Genomic DNA, 18266 nt, shown 5'->3' on the forward strand with positions numbered 1-18266 from the left:
CTTCTCTCAATCTGAGCAATTCTTTCCATTATGCATTAATGAACATGAGAATGTAACACCCAGAATTAATGACCAGAATGAATCTAATTTTGGAAGATATGTAGAACACATTAGTGATGAATTCAGAGCAATGGTGTACATATAGGCTCAGCAGTGCTGACTTGGGTGAGCGAAGCTCAGTCAGTGAAGATCTGTGTAATGAAATGGAAACAGAAGTATGGATGAGTATGCCTTCTTGACGTCAGAGGATGCAACATCAGTCTACTGGAGCTGAATGATCTGTCTTTGAAACTTATTTTTCATAAAGCAACCTTTCACTTTATACAAGGTGGAGAAAAACCGTGTCATGAAAATTTTACCTTCTATGGCTAATGCCAGTAAGAACCAAAATTACTAATGTTGTGTAGATCGACAATGGACCATTTTTAAACTACAGAAACTTGGCACTACGTGCTCCAATTGACTGTGAGATTGCCCTGTTGCCATTCCTCAGTGACAGGCAACTCTATGGTTGTCAGTTCACATGTACAAACATTCCTCACCCCATCACTGCCCCAATGTGATAGGAGGAGGAATTAATGGATCACACTGAACAAGTTGCCAATCACATTAAGGCAATGCCAGTAATCTTTGAAAGAGTTCAGCAAAACACCGTTTGATGTTACCAAGCTCATGTCGCATCAGAGTGTCACCAGTTCGAGCACCTGCTTTAAATAAACAATGTCCTAGCTACAAAAACGGCCCTTTTCAGGACCAACACAATTTGTAAACGACTTTCTGTATGCGAACTAACTGCTGTTGACGGGTTTGTTCCAGTACGTCTTATCACGAAACTACAATGGATGTGCCGGGACCCCAGCGGATTCGCTCCTGGACCCCCAGAGTGGAAGGCTGGCGTGCTACCACCGAGGGTGTGGGCCGCCTGGGATGCATCGCGATCTCCAGCAGGCAAAGCATTCGCGGTCATGCGTCGTCCAGAGCTACTGGCAACAGGGCAACCCCGTGGCCAATTGGGAGTGCGTGGAGGCAAGTTTCCATAGTTTAAAAATTGTGCATTGTCAACCTACAAAACATTGAAACTTCCTGGCAGATTAAAACTGTGTGCCCGACCGAGACTCGAACTCGGGACCTTTGCCTTTCGCGGGCAAGTGCTCTACCATCTGAGCTACCGAAGCACGACTCACGCCCGGTACTCACAGCTTTACTTCCGCCAGTACCTCGTCTCCTACCTTCCAAACTTTACAGAAGCTCTCCTGCGAAACTTGCAGAACTAGCACTCCTGAAAGAAAGGATATTGCGGAGACATGGCTTAGCCACAGCCTGGGGGATGTTTCCAGAATGAGATTTTCACTCTGCAGCGGAGTGTGCGCTGATATGAAACTTCCTGGCAGATTAAAACTGTGTGCCCGACCGAGACTCGAACTCGGGACCTTTGCCTTTCGCGGGCAAGTGCTCTACCACTTGCCCGCGAAAGGCAAAGGTCCCGAGTTCGAGTCTCGGTCGGGCACACAGTTTTAATCTGCCAGGAAGTTTCATATCAGTGCACACTCCGCTGCAGAGTGAAAATCTCATTCTGGCTACAAAACATTAGTAATTTTGGTTCCTACTGACATCAGCTATCCAACGTTAAAATTTTGTGACAATTTTTCTTCACCCTGTATAGGGCACACTGCTACAGTGATGTTGCACATATGGATGGAACTTCTGGTTCAAAAAGGGTTGCTGCTGTGACAAGTCACTCCTACACTGTATAATGTAAACACAGCACAGGGTGAATTATCTTACAGTGTGGCAGCAAATGGCATGCAAGCACCATCATCGACGTGATGAGAGACAAATTTTAATGTTTTCAGATGACTTAAGCTTTAACATGTTCTGCAGTGATGGTCGCAGATGTGTTAGGCAGCCTGCACCATTGAACAGCATAGAGGAAGGACACTACACACTATAATCTGAGATAGACTTTGGGTACAGCACATGCTCTCGATTCCTATGTATGGAAGACAATATGAACAGCAACATTTATATCCAGAAAGTTTACAGCCCGCAGTGCTGATCATTCTTCAGGGAACTCTGTATGACCTTTCAGCCTTCTTTAACAAACAATAATTCTTTAATAAAAAACATCATCTTATTTTCAATTATTAATCACATGAAAATGATACTATGTACAATAAATTAAAATCTGATACTAAAATGTGAAACAAATGCAAAATACTTTTTTTATTTCTAGATGTTGAACAGTATTATATAAATATTTTCCTTTAGCATTTCTGCAACAGATATTAATTTAATGATTTTGATGATAAATATAGAAATTAAATGAAAGTTTAAACGAAAGTTGATACTGGTAAGAACTTCTGTCACTTTCATAAGTATCTTACCTTTGTAATGGTTTTAAAGCATTTTCATATGTGAAATGAAACAACTATTCTGATTGGAGTTAAATTATAAAAGTGGAAATGTGAACATATAAATGAGCCATCAAATATTTTGAATGCTTCTAGAACAATGTCTCTCAGAGATACTATGTAATTTTGGCACCAAAAAGAGTCACTAGTTTTTTGACTATGCTCAAGCTGAGTTCACAAAAGTCTCCGATACATATAGTGTGAACAAAGAGCTACTACACACTAAGTTTTTTTAATGAAAACTATGAATTTATTTGCTGTGGAAAATGTATGTGATATGTCTATTGCATTGGAATAAGTGTAAATAAAATTGGATATATGAAAATTAATAATCAATACTTCAGTTATTTCTAGAGCAAGACCAAGGACCAGAATTCCATCCGCTTTAAGGCTATGACAATGTCTGGATACTGATGCCAACTACAATATAAGTAGGTTAATTTTTATATAAATTTCTCCTCTTACTACTTTCCCATAAATAATGTATTACAGTGTTGATCACTGAGTTGCATTCAATATGGACTGTTAATATACATCGATCTATGTTAAGTGGGAACTTCCTGCATAGAGGTTGTTCATCAAATGACACAGGGAATGACTTGTTAGAGACAAAATGTTCGCCAATGTTTCCCAGTGATACTAGGTGTCTTTTATAAGTGGTTACACCACTGGGATGCCCGCTGGGCATATGGTGCTACAGTGTTTGTATACTTTGTGTGCTGCCTATAATCCAACTGTCTGCTCCATGTGAAAGGGTATAACCCAAGCTTCTAAAATATCTTTCTCCACTTAGACACACTTATTCTTATGGTTTTCTTGTTGAAAATCACTATCAATTTACTGGGGTAGGTAGTATGCAGACGCAGCACACCTTGTTAGCAGACCCTGCTGGTTTGGTGAAATCTCATCATCCCAGGGCTGGAAAATTCAATAAAAAATGCCTAGCATTGCCAGGAATAGTCAGAAAAAATATCTCTAACAAAAGTTGTTCACCATGACATGTCTATCACTCCTAGTTGTTTCATGCAAATACTTTGGAACAGACTGTATGTGCACAACTTGACACACTACCATTATTCTTCTTTTTGTGTGTGTGTGTGTGTGTGTGTGTGTGTGTGTGTGTGTGTGTGTGTGTCCAGCATCGCGCAGGGTAGACACATTTATTAATGGATCTGACACATTTAATTTACTGAGTGGTTGGATGCCATCGCCCTTCCTATCACCACCCATTACCAATGGGACAGAATGTGTATACCCCAAACATCTGCACGTAGAGTGATGCATGTGGAAGTGTGAAAAAGTTTTCTAAATGTTTGCATCATCATCCAACTAAGGCAGGACATGAGTACCAGCCTGGTGTTCACCTAGTCAGATGTGGGGAAAAGTCTGAAAACCACATCCAGGGTGACCAGCATGGCAAATTTCACTGTCAATCTGCTGGGCAGATTTGATTCGGGGCCTGCACACCTCCCTGTCCCAGAAGCAGCACTAACATGCACAGCTATCTGGGCAGATACTCGATACATTATCGTAATGCTACTGAAATGGGAAGGGGAGGGGGGGGGGGCTGTGTGTAGTTATCTGACTACAGGATATTCTCAAGGTATCTTATGCTTAAGGAGAATCACTAAGTAACCAACTGAATTTTCTGAAAGAATTTCCATAAATATTACATCAAACCACGTGTTCAGTGTTACATCAACTTAGTGTATTAATTTCAAACAGACTCTCAGTACTACGTACATCATACCTGATCTGATATTTTCCTGGCATATTTCTAGTATGTCTGAACGCAAGCTTTATCTGTTTGCTGCTGCATGCTGTTCTGGAGTAAACATTCTGAAGGAATGGATACAGCAACAAGGAGAATAAGGTGTGCATTCAGACAGGTTGTACCTAGGCACAAATCAATAATGTTCATCCCATTTATCAGCAATACCTTCAGAAAAGTCAGCAGTCTCGGAGTGACAATGTCAAATTTGTATTTTGCCCACTCCCTAAGAGCTTCTCACTACTAGGCTCAATGAAAGGGATTTAGGCCTTCAGAAATCAGGGGTCTACCGTAGCCCCTGCCAATGCATCAAGGCATCTGTTTGAGGAAACTGTACGCATGGTAAAAAGAGGTGCTATTGACATAACATTGCACTGAACCACGCCAGACGGCTGACTGTGGTATAAAAACTGGCTGTACTACAGAATACAAACAAAACAAAGATATTTAAGCAGTCTCCCTCAAATACGGGATTGCGTGATTGCAAAGGTCACTAAAATTAGGGTCAAAGATGATCTAATTAACATAGATAGTGGCCTGTAACTGAGTCATGCATGGAAGAAAACACAAAGTGTTCCTGTGCAGTAAGGTCTGCACCCGATGGTGATAGTGTAGAGTGTGGAGACCGCAGTTAACAGTTTTAGTGTTGCCACCAGCACCACCCACTGCAATGGCTGCACGGATAGCAACAGGAGCAGAGTGGTGGAGGGGTTAATGGCCATATGGGATGCCAGCACAAGCACACCAGCAGTCATCAGGATCCCCCTAGATATGACAATGAGTCTCATTTGCGCTGGTCTATTCATTTCTGATAATGAATCACAGTTTGAAATTCTATACTTTTAATGCAATAATATAAATAATAACAAGCTACAGTAATTTAACTATTAAAACATGACAGTGATCCTATTTATAGTGAATCTGACCATTTGTACCCCCCTTCCAATTTTCAGCTCTTAACTGTGGAACTAAAGTGTATTTCCTCCCCTATGAACATTAGTACCTCAGCACACCTGATTTTATAGTCTATATTTAAAACAATGCTCAACAATCACCTGCTTCTAGCCAAGTCACATTTACACTCAATAGGAGTTACTTTTGCTTATTCGTCATTATTATGTACACTAAAACTTCCTGACAGCCAAAGTGGATGCTGGACCGAGACTTTAGCCCAGTCCCTTGGTTTCAGTGGACAATGCTCTCACTGAATAGTCATCCAGACATCCACAAGCCTGCCTCAAAGAACCAAGATTCCATCTACTAACCACTTAGTCATTTCAGTAACTGTTTCAGGTATGTGTTTGAAAACTTTTCTGGACTAATGTAAGTTCATTTACTTATGTAAGTAATATAAAAAAAATGAACAAAATCTGTCACTTACTTTCAGTTTCATTTGCCTTAATCATTCCAGCACATTCAGCAAGTATTGTGGTTTTGAACGTGGACACCAAAACTTTCACACAACAATCTGTCAGCTGGAAAGGAAGAAACAATATTAATGTGGAGAGCAAGCACAACAAAGCTGGCTAACTGTAATCTTTAAGAAACAAATAAAAATCTTAACACATTAACTTCGCATCTCATTAAGAAATAGGAGAAGTGCATTGATATAAACTCTGTACTTTTATTTAGTCTATAGTTTTATACACTGACATATACAATACACACAGTTTATAAATACTGCACACCACTGATGAATTTAGTTCACTGTTTGCATGACATTTCTATTTTAACTTACAAATCAATTTCTGCAATCTATAAACTTAGATACAAAACTAAGGTGATCAAAAATTTCCGTTTGAGGGCGCTGCTGCAGCATATATGTGACGTAGCACGACTCCAATGTTGCTATATAAGCACTGACACGAAGGCAAGGGATCAGTGTGGCATTCATGTCTTTCTGAAGTGTGTGCGGTAGATGCAGAAATGTGAATTATGATGATGTTATTTCCAAATGCATCTAAACAACATTCTGTTGTTATTTTCTTGACTGCCGAAGGACAAACACCAGTAGACATCCATCATAGGATGAAGAATGTGTATGGGGCAGCATGTCTGACTAAAACCACCATTGTGGAATGGTGTGTCAAGTTCTGTGCTGCTTCACGACACTGCACCTCCCCATATCGAAAATGTCCTAAGGCAGAAATTACGCTAACTCCCAGTGACTGACACTGACACCCGTCCAGTAGTCCTCACCTCTCCCCAAGCCTCGAAGGGTCGAGGATTCCTGCTGGATGAGGATGTACAGCAGGCAGCTAGGGACATCTTCACACAGCAGAACACAGTGTTTTACCAAACTGATATCTTCAACCTGATGCATTGACCGAATGATTGTTTCAGTGTTCATGGAGATTTTGCCTGACTGACACATGGATTCTCAACTGTATCACCATCAAACAAAGTTTTTGATTGCCTTTATATATATGTCACAATATCTTTATGAACTCCAGAGTGGGGGTAGTGACAGCAGTGGCTGCTGAGTAATAGAATTTGAACATGCACTATGGCCAGTTTCAGATTCTGGAGGATCCTGGTCTATTAGTTCGACAGAAGGGTCTATATTTGCCTTTGGTTGGACAGCAGACTGGTGTTGGCGCTGCATCCTGGTGAAACGGAGGTTGGCTGGGTGAGAGTATAGTATGGTGGCACCACTGAAGAATGTCCAGGTGGAGAAGGGGAAGATCATTTGCCTTTGTTTGAATGCTTAGAACCTTTGTGTTTGTCAGGCGCAGATCCAGACATTGGCTGGCTGGATTTGCACAGAAAGTCATCGCAGGAGTACTCCTTTTTGGATTTCCATGCTTCTGTTTGCAAGGCATGCCATTTTAATGGCAAAGGCGAAGGTTTGTTTGTATGGTGTTTACCGACTGCAGATGAAGATGAGGGTGTGACCTCAGAGCTGGACAATTTCACAGCTGTAGCACTAAACTGGAAGTCACAAGTCCACCCAGTCATGTCCTTCATAGTTCGGGGTGTAGCAAGAACTGTACTATAATTGCCAGAGGGTGGTGTACAAGGATTGCGGCTAGCAAACATTTTCTAAGCAATGCGAGTACAACCCCATTACTTCACCCAGATCTCCTCAACAGTTCTCCCATTGAGGAAGATTGGACAATCACAGGAAAAAGCAGCAAAATTATCCTTGCTGTTGATACAGTGAGGGGAATGAGGTGAACACACACCGTCATGAGCTACCCTGCCGCAGGTTATGCACTCGGCTGCATTTTCACATGATTCACGGGTGTGGTTGTAGTACTAACACTTATAGCAACACGTGAGATTTGAGATATATGGCCTGACTTTTTCATAGACAGTCTTAATTTTTTGATGGAAGTACCACACAGTCAAATGTGAGGAATAGATTGTGGGTTGGCACGAATTCTGTATCAACCCTTTTCTTGACTCAGTTAACTTCAGTCACTCCTATTCAGTGAGATAGGCTGATATTTCGGCCTCAGCCAGGCCATCAAGCAGCCCAGTGTATATGACATCACGGGCGTGTGGTGGGTCTCTACTTTAACAGGACAGCTGTGGAGAACTGTTGCATCACACAGTTTCTGAGGCTGAAAAGCACTATCGATCTCCAAAAGCAAGATCCCATTACACAACGATAGCAGGACTTCACAGGACTGGCAATGGCATCTACATCCTTTTGAGTAACAAATGGATTAACTGTCGTGAAATTGTGACCACCTTCCGAGAGTGACACCACGAGGTATCAGAGTGCAGCCAGGAGAGACGTTGATTGTTTCATCTCAACCAATTTACATTTCTGAGTTGAGGAACTCGTCACGGAGAAATCCTCCACAATTGTCAGTTTCTCCGATGGCGTGCTACTTCCTGCTGGTGGCCCACGTCGGATAGGAGGGGAGGAGGCCTCACACACCTTAGGTGACTGGATAGCATTAGAAAGCTGTCAGCTGGTCTTGTACACAGATGGGACATGAGTTAGCAAATTTATTATGCATGGGAAACCCATCACTCGAGTATATCTCTGAGAGGATGAACCACTCTAGACTGTGGGCAAGCTGTGCAGTACAGAACAAGAGATCCAGGTGTGAGAAAGTGTGTGTGGTATATGGAAAAATGTTGTTTCACCAGTGTTGAGAGAAATGAGAGTAACCTGGTTGAGAATATGTACCAGGAGAGAGCCTCTCGGGCAGGTTCTCAGAGCCTGGAATTGGATGGTGGGCACTGAAGTTGTAAAGGAGCAGAAAGGGTTGAGGAAGCTGAGCAGTAAGCTGCAGCATGCCTGCCCGGGTGAAATCAGAGGATATGGGTAAAGGAAGACAGACAGCAACAGCTTTTAGCAGTGTGTTCAATGAAATGGCTTGGCTACGGATGTCATCCCAAATGAGTGTCAGGACTCCCCTAGTGAGCTGGAGTTCCTTTCTCGAAGGAAGATTGAAACATACTGGAGCAAAGTTTAAGAGGTCAAAGCGTTCTCGAGGGTTTGATTTCATTTCTCGGAGACATAGAACAACTGGGCATTTTGATGCAACAGTAGCTGTAAGTCTGCCCTGTGTGATCTGATGCCACGAAGGTTCCGTTGGAGAATAGCTGTATTATATGACAGGAGATATTTCTCTTATGAGGGGCAATTACTTCATTGGCAGCTGAGTGTGCCAAATTTCAGCTGAATACTACTACAGGATTCTGAAGCTCGAGGATCCAGTTCCATTATTTCTTCAAAGGTACCACTAACCTCCTTGGGTTGTTCATTTGACTCCAGTGTGGAGAACTGTTTGGTGATTTGCACCGGTGAAACGGAAGACGACTGAACAGAGATGCCCCATTGTGTCACTGTTGTAGAGGCTCTCCGAGATGGAGAAGGGCAAGAACATTTGTCTCTGATCAACTTCTTTGTATCTTTGTGTTTTTCAGATTTGGACCCAGACATTTGCTGACTTGAGGGGCGCAAAAAATCATCTTGGAGGTATTCGTTTTTAAACTCCCATTCTTCAGGTTGCATCACAAGTGATTTCGCCGGTGTGGGTAAAAGTTTTGTTGGCGGCAAGAGGAATGGTAGTGGGTAGGGTGAGGAAGTCACCTTAGCACTACACAGTTTCACAACCATAGCACTGAACTGGAGGTTGCAGGATTGAGTAGCCATACCTTTCATGGGCTGTGACATAACAACAATACTGTAACTACTGGATAATTGTATGCAAGGCTTTCGGTTAGCTAAAATTCTGGAAGTAACATTGAGGGGTACCTTTGTCTTCACCTGGATCTCCTGAACAGCTCGCTCATCGAGGTACACGGGGCATTCACGGGATGGGGCAGCATAGTTGCCACTGCAGCTGATGTAATGGGGAGAAGATGGTGGACCATCGCCCTCATGAACATCCTTGCCACAAGTTGCATACTTGGCTGTGTTTTTACAGGACATGCGAGTATGGTTAAAATGCCAGCACTGGTAGCAATGTATTGGGTTCAGTATGTAGGATCTGATGATGAATTCAAAGCCCACCTTGATCTTCAATGGGAGATCCACTCAGTCAAATGTTAAGAAAAGGGTGCTGGTAGGCACCAGTTCTCTTTATAACCTGATGGGCTGCAGTTACACCCTGATCAGATAGACAATGTTGTTTATCTCTCACAATCATACCATCAAGCATCTGAATGTGTATGACACCACATGAAGAATTCAGTGTTCGATGAGCCTCTACATGAACAGTGTTTCCATCAAAGAGCACAGCTTTAAGCAGTTTTTTTGGGTTTGAAAGGCACTGTCTGTCTCTTAAAAGTTCCACTGTGTGAGTGAGTGAGTGCAGGACTGTAGTAGGCCTACGGAGCAAGATGGCACAGTGATTAGTGTACTGGACTCTCATTTGGGAGGACGATGGCTCAAACTTGTGTCGGGCCATCCAGATTTAGGTTTTCTGTTATTTCCCTGAACTGCTATAGGCAAATGCTGGGATGGTTCCTACGAAAGGGCACAGTCAACCCTCCTTCCCCATCCTTTGCACAATCCGAGCTTGTGCTCCATCTCTAACGACGTCGATGTCAACAGGATGTCAAACCCAATATTCCTTCCTTAACTTTTTTAGTGGGACTGCAACTGTGTCCACACCTTTCCAAATGATGAACAGGTTCACTGTAGAAAAGTTCTGACCTCCTCCTGGCAACCCGCAGAGCTTCCCAAAGCTGTGGAAGGGAGCATATCTGATGATTCATATAGCAACACATCAATGGAAGTGAACTAGTGACTGTTCAAGTGTGCTAAAATTCAAGAAATTTGGCAAGCAGAGAAGTACTTTGAAGTAAAGATATCTCCTCTCAGCCCTCTAGTAATGTGATAAAGCACGGTATCCTGCAGAAGTATTACACGTTTCCCTGAAACACAATCATCATGTACAGCTGAATGTTAACTTTGAGGGTAAATTTATTGGAAATTGGCCTATGGAGAGAGAGTTCTATAGAATGAAATGTTACCATTCTCCAAGCTGTAACACTGCCCCCGCTACCTCGTGTTTTTCCAGCTAAGGTTTCACAGCCTTAATACTCTGGATTTTCTCGACAGACATGCAAACATCCACCTATCTTATGAAGCAGATAATATGAATTACCAGCAAACCGATTAATATTATCTAGCAAATTTCAGTCTTTTTCCATTGAGTGCAATTATTGTTGTCACCCTGATTTATCTGGACTGTGAGTTATTCCAATACAGTGTGTCAGCTCATACATGTAGTTGCCAGATGCCTGTCACTAAAAGTAGGAAGACAGGTGTGAACATGAAAATGCAGTCAAATGTAGAACTACATAATGTGATCAGATATTTATATCTCAAGGGTATATTACCACATACAACACAACACCAGCTTGCTGAAGTACATGGTACTAATGTCGTTTCACATAAACACATATGGCTTTGGTGCACATAATTTTCTAATACTAATGTAGAAGCACATAATGAATTTGATCTGCAAACCACATCAAACACAAATGACAATTTAGTCCCATGCTAAGAATCTGATTAATTATTATCATCACATCTAACTTGGCAGCACTGGTAACTAAAGCAGTACTGTCACAGGCTGTGTCTGCACACCTTTGTTCAAGAGGCACTTCACTGTCTAACAAATGCTATGCTGGCTTAGGCTACTCACAAGAAGTCCCAAAGCCACTAACAGAAGATTAGGTTTCCATGCAATGAATTGCTACAAGAGATGAGATATGGGTGCATCTTGTGATACCACACACAAAACACTAAAAATTCGCAAGCCTACACCACTTCAGATATTAGATTAATTCTATTAATGAAGGAGGTGACAGAAATAATCTTTTGGCATCACAAAAGTATGTTTCTACTATATTTCACTGCAGAGTGAATATTACTGAATTTTACAAGTTATCATGACACTGTAGGGTGGTTGTGAAAGACAGTTCTAGGAAAACAAGGATTTGTCTCACCAAGCACTGTATTTCTGCACAATTAACACATGACAACTTTCAACTGACTAAATATGTATAGCTCAATCTAGCACCAATCCAATCTCTCTCTCTCTCTCTCTCTCTCTCTCTCTCTCTCTCTCTCTCTCTCCCCCCACCCCCCCCTTCCAACCTACCACAGTAATGGTGTAACTGCTGCAGGAACTAAGTTTGTCGTAAGGTCCTTTCATTACCACACTTTAATTAATTACCCATTACTGTAATCTCTGTCAATGTGTTGAAAAGCCTGTCGACAGGTGGCCAACCACACAAATTTCATACCCTTCTTGCACGGCTGATTGAGTGGGTGTGCATTCTGCAACACTTGAGGAATGAACTTCATACAGTATGTGATAATTCCACTGACGTGGTTGAGTGCGGATATGGTGCACTTATGGCTAAAAATGTGCCCAAGATATCCGACACTAAGGGCAAAGAAACTGCTTGTTTACAACCAACAGCATGAACCATTCTCCTTGGCCCATCGAAAAATGAATTTGAGATTCTTGTAATACTTCACATGTCAACATTAAAGTTCCCAAATAATTAACACAGTGCAGTTATAAATACCTCCGGAAAGCAGCACACGCTCTCACAGCCCCAAACGATAAGCAACTGCACCTGAGTAAGCCGAATGATGTATTTAAGCCTAGCAGCTGACATGAAGTATCGAGAAGCATTTGGAGACAGGCATAATTTTATTCTGTCTTTGAATAGTACTGTCCCCCAGCCAGTTTAGACAACTTCTCCTGGTGAGGCAGGGGATAAAGAGGACTGTTAGGCTGGGAATTAGTAGATGTAAAATAACCACTAATATCTAATAACCTGTTCAGTTTTTTCATGTCCACCATAGGCATTGCTCATCAACTGGTGCAAAGTGGGGGAAATAATGCCATGGTCACGGAGTCAGACAAGTTCCGCATAAACAGTCTTGTGTGTCACAAGCAGAAGTGGGTGAGCTCAACAAAATTTAGGCACTGCAGAAAGCTACAGAGAAATTTGAGCCATAAATTATGTACACACTAGAATGTTAATTCAAAAATCTCTCTATGTGTCAGAAAAGGCACTGTCGTTGACATTAAATTAAGTTGCTTATCCACTATGAGCCCGACATTGATAAAACTGTCTGAAGCAAAAATGTTAATAGCAGCAGGGATGTGCAGCACTGAAAAGGTTAGTACACATTCAAACTTTTTCACCTTAGCTGCTAGTGACAGTTCTCCAAGGAGAGGAATGGCCTATCAGCAGTCAGATAGGACTACATTACCACGGAGGCAAACTCAGCCTGTTACGTGTGACCTTGTTGATTAAAGACACAGGTGCACTGGTGTCCAGCTGGAGATCCACAGACAGAGAGCAGAGTCAAGTCTGACATGAGCTCCTGTGGTGACAGGGAAAATTCTTTCACAAGACACCAACGATCCAAATGCCTCTGAACTCGGGTGAGACTTAGAGACAGAATTACAGGCTGACGAGTCAGAACAGTCAGGTGACTGCTGCTTGTGATTGTGGCTTACAACTTGGGCAACTTTAACCTCATTTGTAAAAGCAGGCTGAGCTGCCAAAGAGAGTTTGAAAGATTTAGTAGTTATGCGCACAAGTGCACATCTGCATCTCAAATTGATGATTCCACACAGAACTTCACGGTTCTGGTACATAAAACTGCACTTGCATGCAAGACCCACCAAACTGGCCAACTGGGGCACATATGAGTATCTTTGTTGTTCATGACACTGGTTACAACAAAGCGTAGCAACAGAAAGGTGCATCTGCTGACCATAGTACATGGTTAACAGAGCACAGAGATCACTGTAAGGCAATTCACTAGGGTCCAAGGTGGTTGCAATTTCTGCATCAATTTGTATAAACGACTACTGGAAGACAAACACACAGCACTCTGCTGTCTACCAGAAATGCCATAAGCAAAACAGTACAGTTCAGAATGGCTGAGGTAGATTTGCCGGCGCTCTGAATGCAGCAAACAGTGGTGGGGGTCATAGCCATGACCACAGATTTACATGGATGTTGCTATTGAGAAACAAGCTGCAGGGGAACAGCCTGTGTTTTCTGCTGCAGTTTTTGTTGCAGCGCCAGAATAGTTCATCTGTCCAGTTTCACAAAGTATTGTACCAAGTCATTCAGCAGGTTTTCCTAGCAGGTGAAACAGTCCAGAACAGTGATGATGAACTTTTCTTGTTGCAGAAATAGACAAAAGTCTGTCATTTTGTTAGGTACCAAGCCATGTTGGAAGCAAAGAAAATGAAAATTAGTGCAGCAAGCTAGGTGAGTGGATTTAATTGTGTAAATCACTGGGCTTCCCCCTTACATTATAGTATCATTGTCAGAGACACATGCACAAATCCAGACTGAATGCTCCGAGGTGGCTGGCACTGAGCCACAGTCCCCATCTCTCTGTGGTGCCATGGTATATGTTCTTCCAACCACAGAGAGAGAAATAAATTAGGCTGCAAAGAGGAGACTACATTTTGACACTAGGCTTCTGTTGATGGTAAGAGGACCCTTTTTGTTAGTGCTTTCAGTCTGCAGCTCTGAGTACACTATCTGTGTTTTATTTGTTTGCTGAAGGACATCCCTGTGTTGACTGTGGTTTCTGTTTAAATTGTGTGGTGTTGGGACACACTCCTAAACAGTTGAGACATATTTCTAATGTATGTCGGAGTGGCTGACTCTTCTACTTTTTCATTCATGGACAGCCAGCCACATTTATCTGAAGAAAGTCTGTTCTTTTATATTATTCTGTTTGTTTAAGAAATATTACTCATGATTTAGCTTAAGTCATCCCATACAAATTTTGTAGGTTTCCTAATGACATAGCAGTTGAACACCCTAATCACAAACGAACAAATACGTTACATTGCAAATTCAGTGTGCTGCATCAAGTATCACAGGTTTGCACCTATCCTACTATCCCTTAAGGATTATGCTATTTGCTGGAAATGCAAACTGAACACAAGTGAGCAAGTGATGGCATGTTCATAATGTCTTCAGAGAGTCACCTGTGTGGTGCAGGAATACCCCTCTTTAATAAAGGAAGTATACGAACAAAGAATAACAAATTATGCTTTTTAAGTTTGGAAAGGTTGTTAGGGTTCTGCAAATGTTTGTTAGATACTGTTTCCCTGTCTTGATACAGACCATTTTGTGACTAGGTAGTGTGCCTTTCCCAAATAACCTAATTTACAAATGAATTACTCAGTACGCTCTCAATGCAGTGACTCTGACAACATAACTCACCTCACTGACATTACCAATGCATGGTCTTGAAGATATACGACTTAATAGGCTGTTTTTGATCTACCTACATGAAGTGGTTAAATTCCCCTTGGTCATTGTTAAGCATTAACTGAATGCCATCACGTCAATTCCTCATTCTTGGTTGATTTAGCTTAAGTCACTGCTACTGTTACTTTGATGTACTGGCCAGCTTAAGTGTGGTTTTAGGCAGTTTTGCTCACTCCTAGAGTCAAATATGCTGGACCAGTGTTGCATATCCCTCTCTCATAACACATGAAGAGTGAAAGTGTGAACACACACAGCAGGCAATGCACACAACTCACAGACTGGAGATAGTCTCCACACCTTTCCCTTAAAATAACTGATGGCAGTGATCATAAGAAGGTATGGCAGATTGAGGATTAAAATAAACACACTAATTGCTAAATGTGGGGATGATTGCTTGTCATCATGGGACCCTGTACTGATGAAGGAGAAAAGAAGGAGGAGGAGATTAATTTTAAAACAGTGATAACGCTGAATTTATCATTTATCCGCACAAAATATTGTTATGCAAAGAATGCATGCCTTGTCCTGACATATTTAATGCACTGCACTTTGAGAACAGTTCACACTTCAGCTATTTTATAATTTTCAATGAAAAGACAGTATGTTCAGATTTTAAAACACCTACTTTTATCAGGCATTAAAATGTGGCTTCAGAAATGTGTAAACTGGCATCACTTCACAAATATCAATGACGGCTTTTTATGCTACTTTGGTTTGAACAAAGTGAAAAGTTTAATTTATTAATGCTTCACTTCAATGATCAATTCAATTAAGTGGTTCTAGAACCCTGCTGAGCAGGGTTTATTGCAGGATGGAAAGTCTGACTTGCACATCTCACTAAATGTGAATTGTAATTAATCAAATGAGTAGATTTTTTTATCTATCCATTATATTATATAAATATGAATTTTGAATTAGACATCATTCAGTTTACTATTTAACCAATAATATGATGAAAATATTCTGTTGAGCAGGTGCATCCGTGCTGGCACGGAGTGTTCTCAATGCAAACACAGATGGGCCTGCTCCATGCCAGGGATCCCTACTACCACCTAGGAATTTACAGATATCTGATGATGATCTCTGCAGTAGATTGAAGCTGGTCATCCACAAATAAAAAATACCAACTCTCTCTGTCTGTGTGTGTGTGTGTGTGTGTGTGTGTGTGTGTGTGTGTGTGTGTGTGTGAGGGGAGGGGGGGAATCAGCAAATAATGTCTGAAAAATAATAATAATATAATAATAATAATAATAATAATAATAATAATAATAATAATAATAATTTTATGTGGTTCAATGGCCTGGTGCAAGTCTTTCAACTGGAGACCACTCTGGTACCTCTCATGTCCCTAATATACCCCAGTTACCCAACTGGGGTACAGGGACATACAGTTTAATGTAGAATCTGAACCATGTTTCTGGCAAATCACCACATCATCATAGATAAGTGAGTTCTAGGTTAAAACATGGATGATGGATTTTTTTAACACCAATGGTGTCAACAAAGCAGGAAAATATGGGGATTTTAATGCACTGTATTTAAAATGTAGGACTGTACTTGCCATACTCATTTCTTTTGTTTTCACCTCTCTCTTTAAAACCACCATTTATTTTTTTTAATATCTCTATGGAAGCATTTCTTGGAAGTATTTTGTCCCATAGAATGGACTAATCAGCCACCAATACAGTTAGTACTTCACTGTCTACTTCTACCACTATGTAAATGAGTAACAACTGTTTGAACTAGTATAATTTCATACAAAAGGACACAGAAGCAATAAAGACTAGAAACACAGACTTCAAACACTACCAGATATGAATGCCAAAATGCCCTGCAGTCCCCAAACCACTGCCCAGCTCCATTTGATGTCAACGGCAGCCAGTTGTGGCAGTGGGTCTCCTGTCTTCCCACAGCTGAGTTTTGTTAAACATGCCACAGCATTCGCCAGGCAAGTATGAAGCCTCTCATGCAATGTACCTCCTGACAATGGGTACTGCTGCCATTCATATGGCAGCCCTGTCAGTGTGAAATGACTTATTGGACAGATACACAGGATGAGGGAACAATGAGCAGTCAATTGTGCCTTCATGATAGAAACCATCAATGCAATTATCACCTCAAATAGTAAAAAATTTACGACTAAAAAACCGTCTGGAGTGACGCTACTTCTACACTCCAGCAAACTTAAAGAAAGAAGGGATTGAACTTCTTCAGCAACCAAAGAGAAAATCTGTTACAATCGTCAGTCAAGATTTCCACATTTCACAGCCAAAGGTACGCCAGATGCTGTTTCACTCTGATCCTAAATGCACATTGAAGGCTGTTATGTGACAATAATTCTAAAATTGGGCGACTATGGGCGTCCTTCGAATTTGTAAAAAATACACCTCAATGCAAGACCCAGCCAGTGACAGCTTCAGTGTCAACAGAGGCTGGACAGGGGGTTTGTACTATTCCATATCCATAATCCAACAGGACTGGGGGCTGTAAAAAGTTTTATTAAAATTCCAATTTCTGGGTACACACACACACACACACACACACAAAGGAGTAAGTTTAATATAAAGTTAGCAATATATTCATTGTACATTTAAACACAATCAAAATTTAAGTTTTCTTTGAATTTTCCACTGGTTTATCATTAAACAGCCTCAGTTTTCTTGTTTCAAGACTGTTCATGTAAATAAATTAGGTAATGTGACTGTATATCATGATACGATAATCCATTTATTACCAGAATATGCATGTGCGAGTTAAGTTTCCCCTCACTGCAGGAGAACATTATCTGTCAGAATAATGTCTCATTGAAACCACAATCAAGTCCAAATGAGGAGGTATGATTGTCAATAAAATACAACAATTAGAACTGAAAGCATATTTATAACTGACACCAAAGTACAGCCAGGAAAAGGACTTGTCCCCTGGATGGAGAGTGCCGTTATTTATACAACCATGGAATATTGCAGAATGCTAGTACAGAGAAACCCTTTTTTTTATATTTTCATGAGGTCCAGACTTAAAAAACACAAAAGTGAGGAAAATGCAGAATCAAGGAAAGTATTAAAACTCCCCAAAATAGAAGCAAAATCACATGTATTTGGTATATATAATTAAAAATCGCAATCCTCTCCAATACTTTGTTCAAATCTGTGTAAGTGAAGGAAATTAAATGTACAATACAATGTTTATACAATAATTTGTGGTAATGGATTCCATCAGTTCTTAAAAAAATCACAGATGTGTAACAGCAAGTAGAAACTCGCCAAAAAAACTGAAATTGGTATCTGGGTACAAGTTAATCGAGTTGTTTTCTGACATGCTAGGACCACAAATTACACATT

General features: G+C 41.0%; 1 protein-coding gene across 4 annotated transcripts in view; it reads right to left on the reverse strand.

The window, feature by feature from the left end:
- The window catches only part of LOC126183197 (cullin-5), a 253481-nt gene that overhangs the window by 157343 nt on the left and 77872 nt on the right, over positions 1-18266 (reverse strand). For all 4 annotated transcript variants that reach the window (XM_049924956.1, XM_049924955.1, XM_049924954.1 and 1 more), the window contains exon 6: positions 5564-5657. In XM_049924956.1, the coding sequence (XP_049780913.1) occupies positions 5564-5657 (94 nt within the window). The remainder of the gene's footprint in view (positions 1-5563; positions 5658-18266) is intronic.

This window comes from Schistocerca cancellata, chromosome 4 (genome assembly GCF_023864275.1).
Source record: "Schistocerca cancellata isolate TAMUIC-IGC-003103 chromosome 4, iqSchCanc2.1, whole genome shotgun sequence".
Taxonomy (NCBI): domain Eukaryota; kingdom Metazoa; phylum Arthropoda; class Insecta; order Orthoptera; family Acrididae; genus Schistocerca; species Schistocerca cancellata.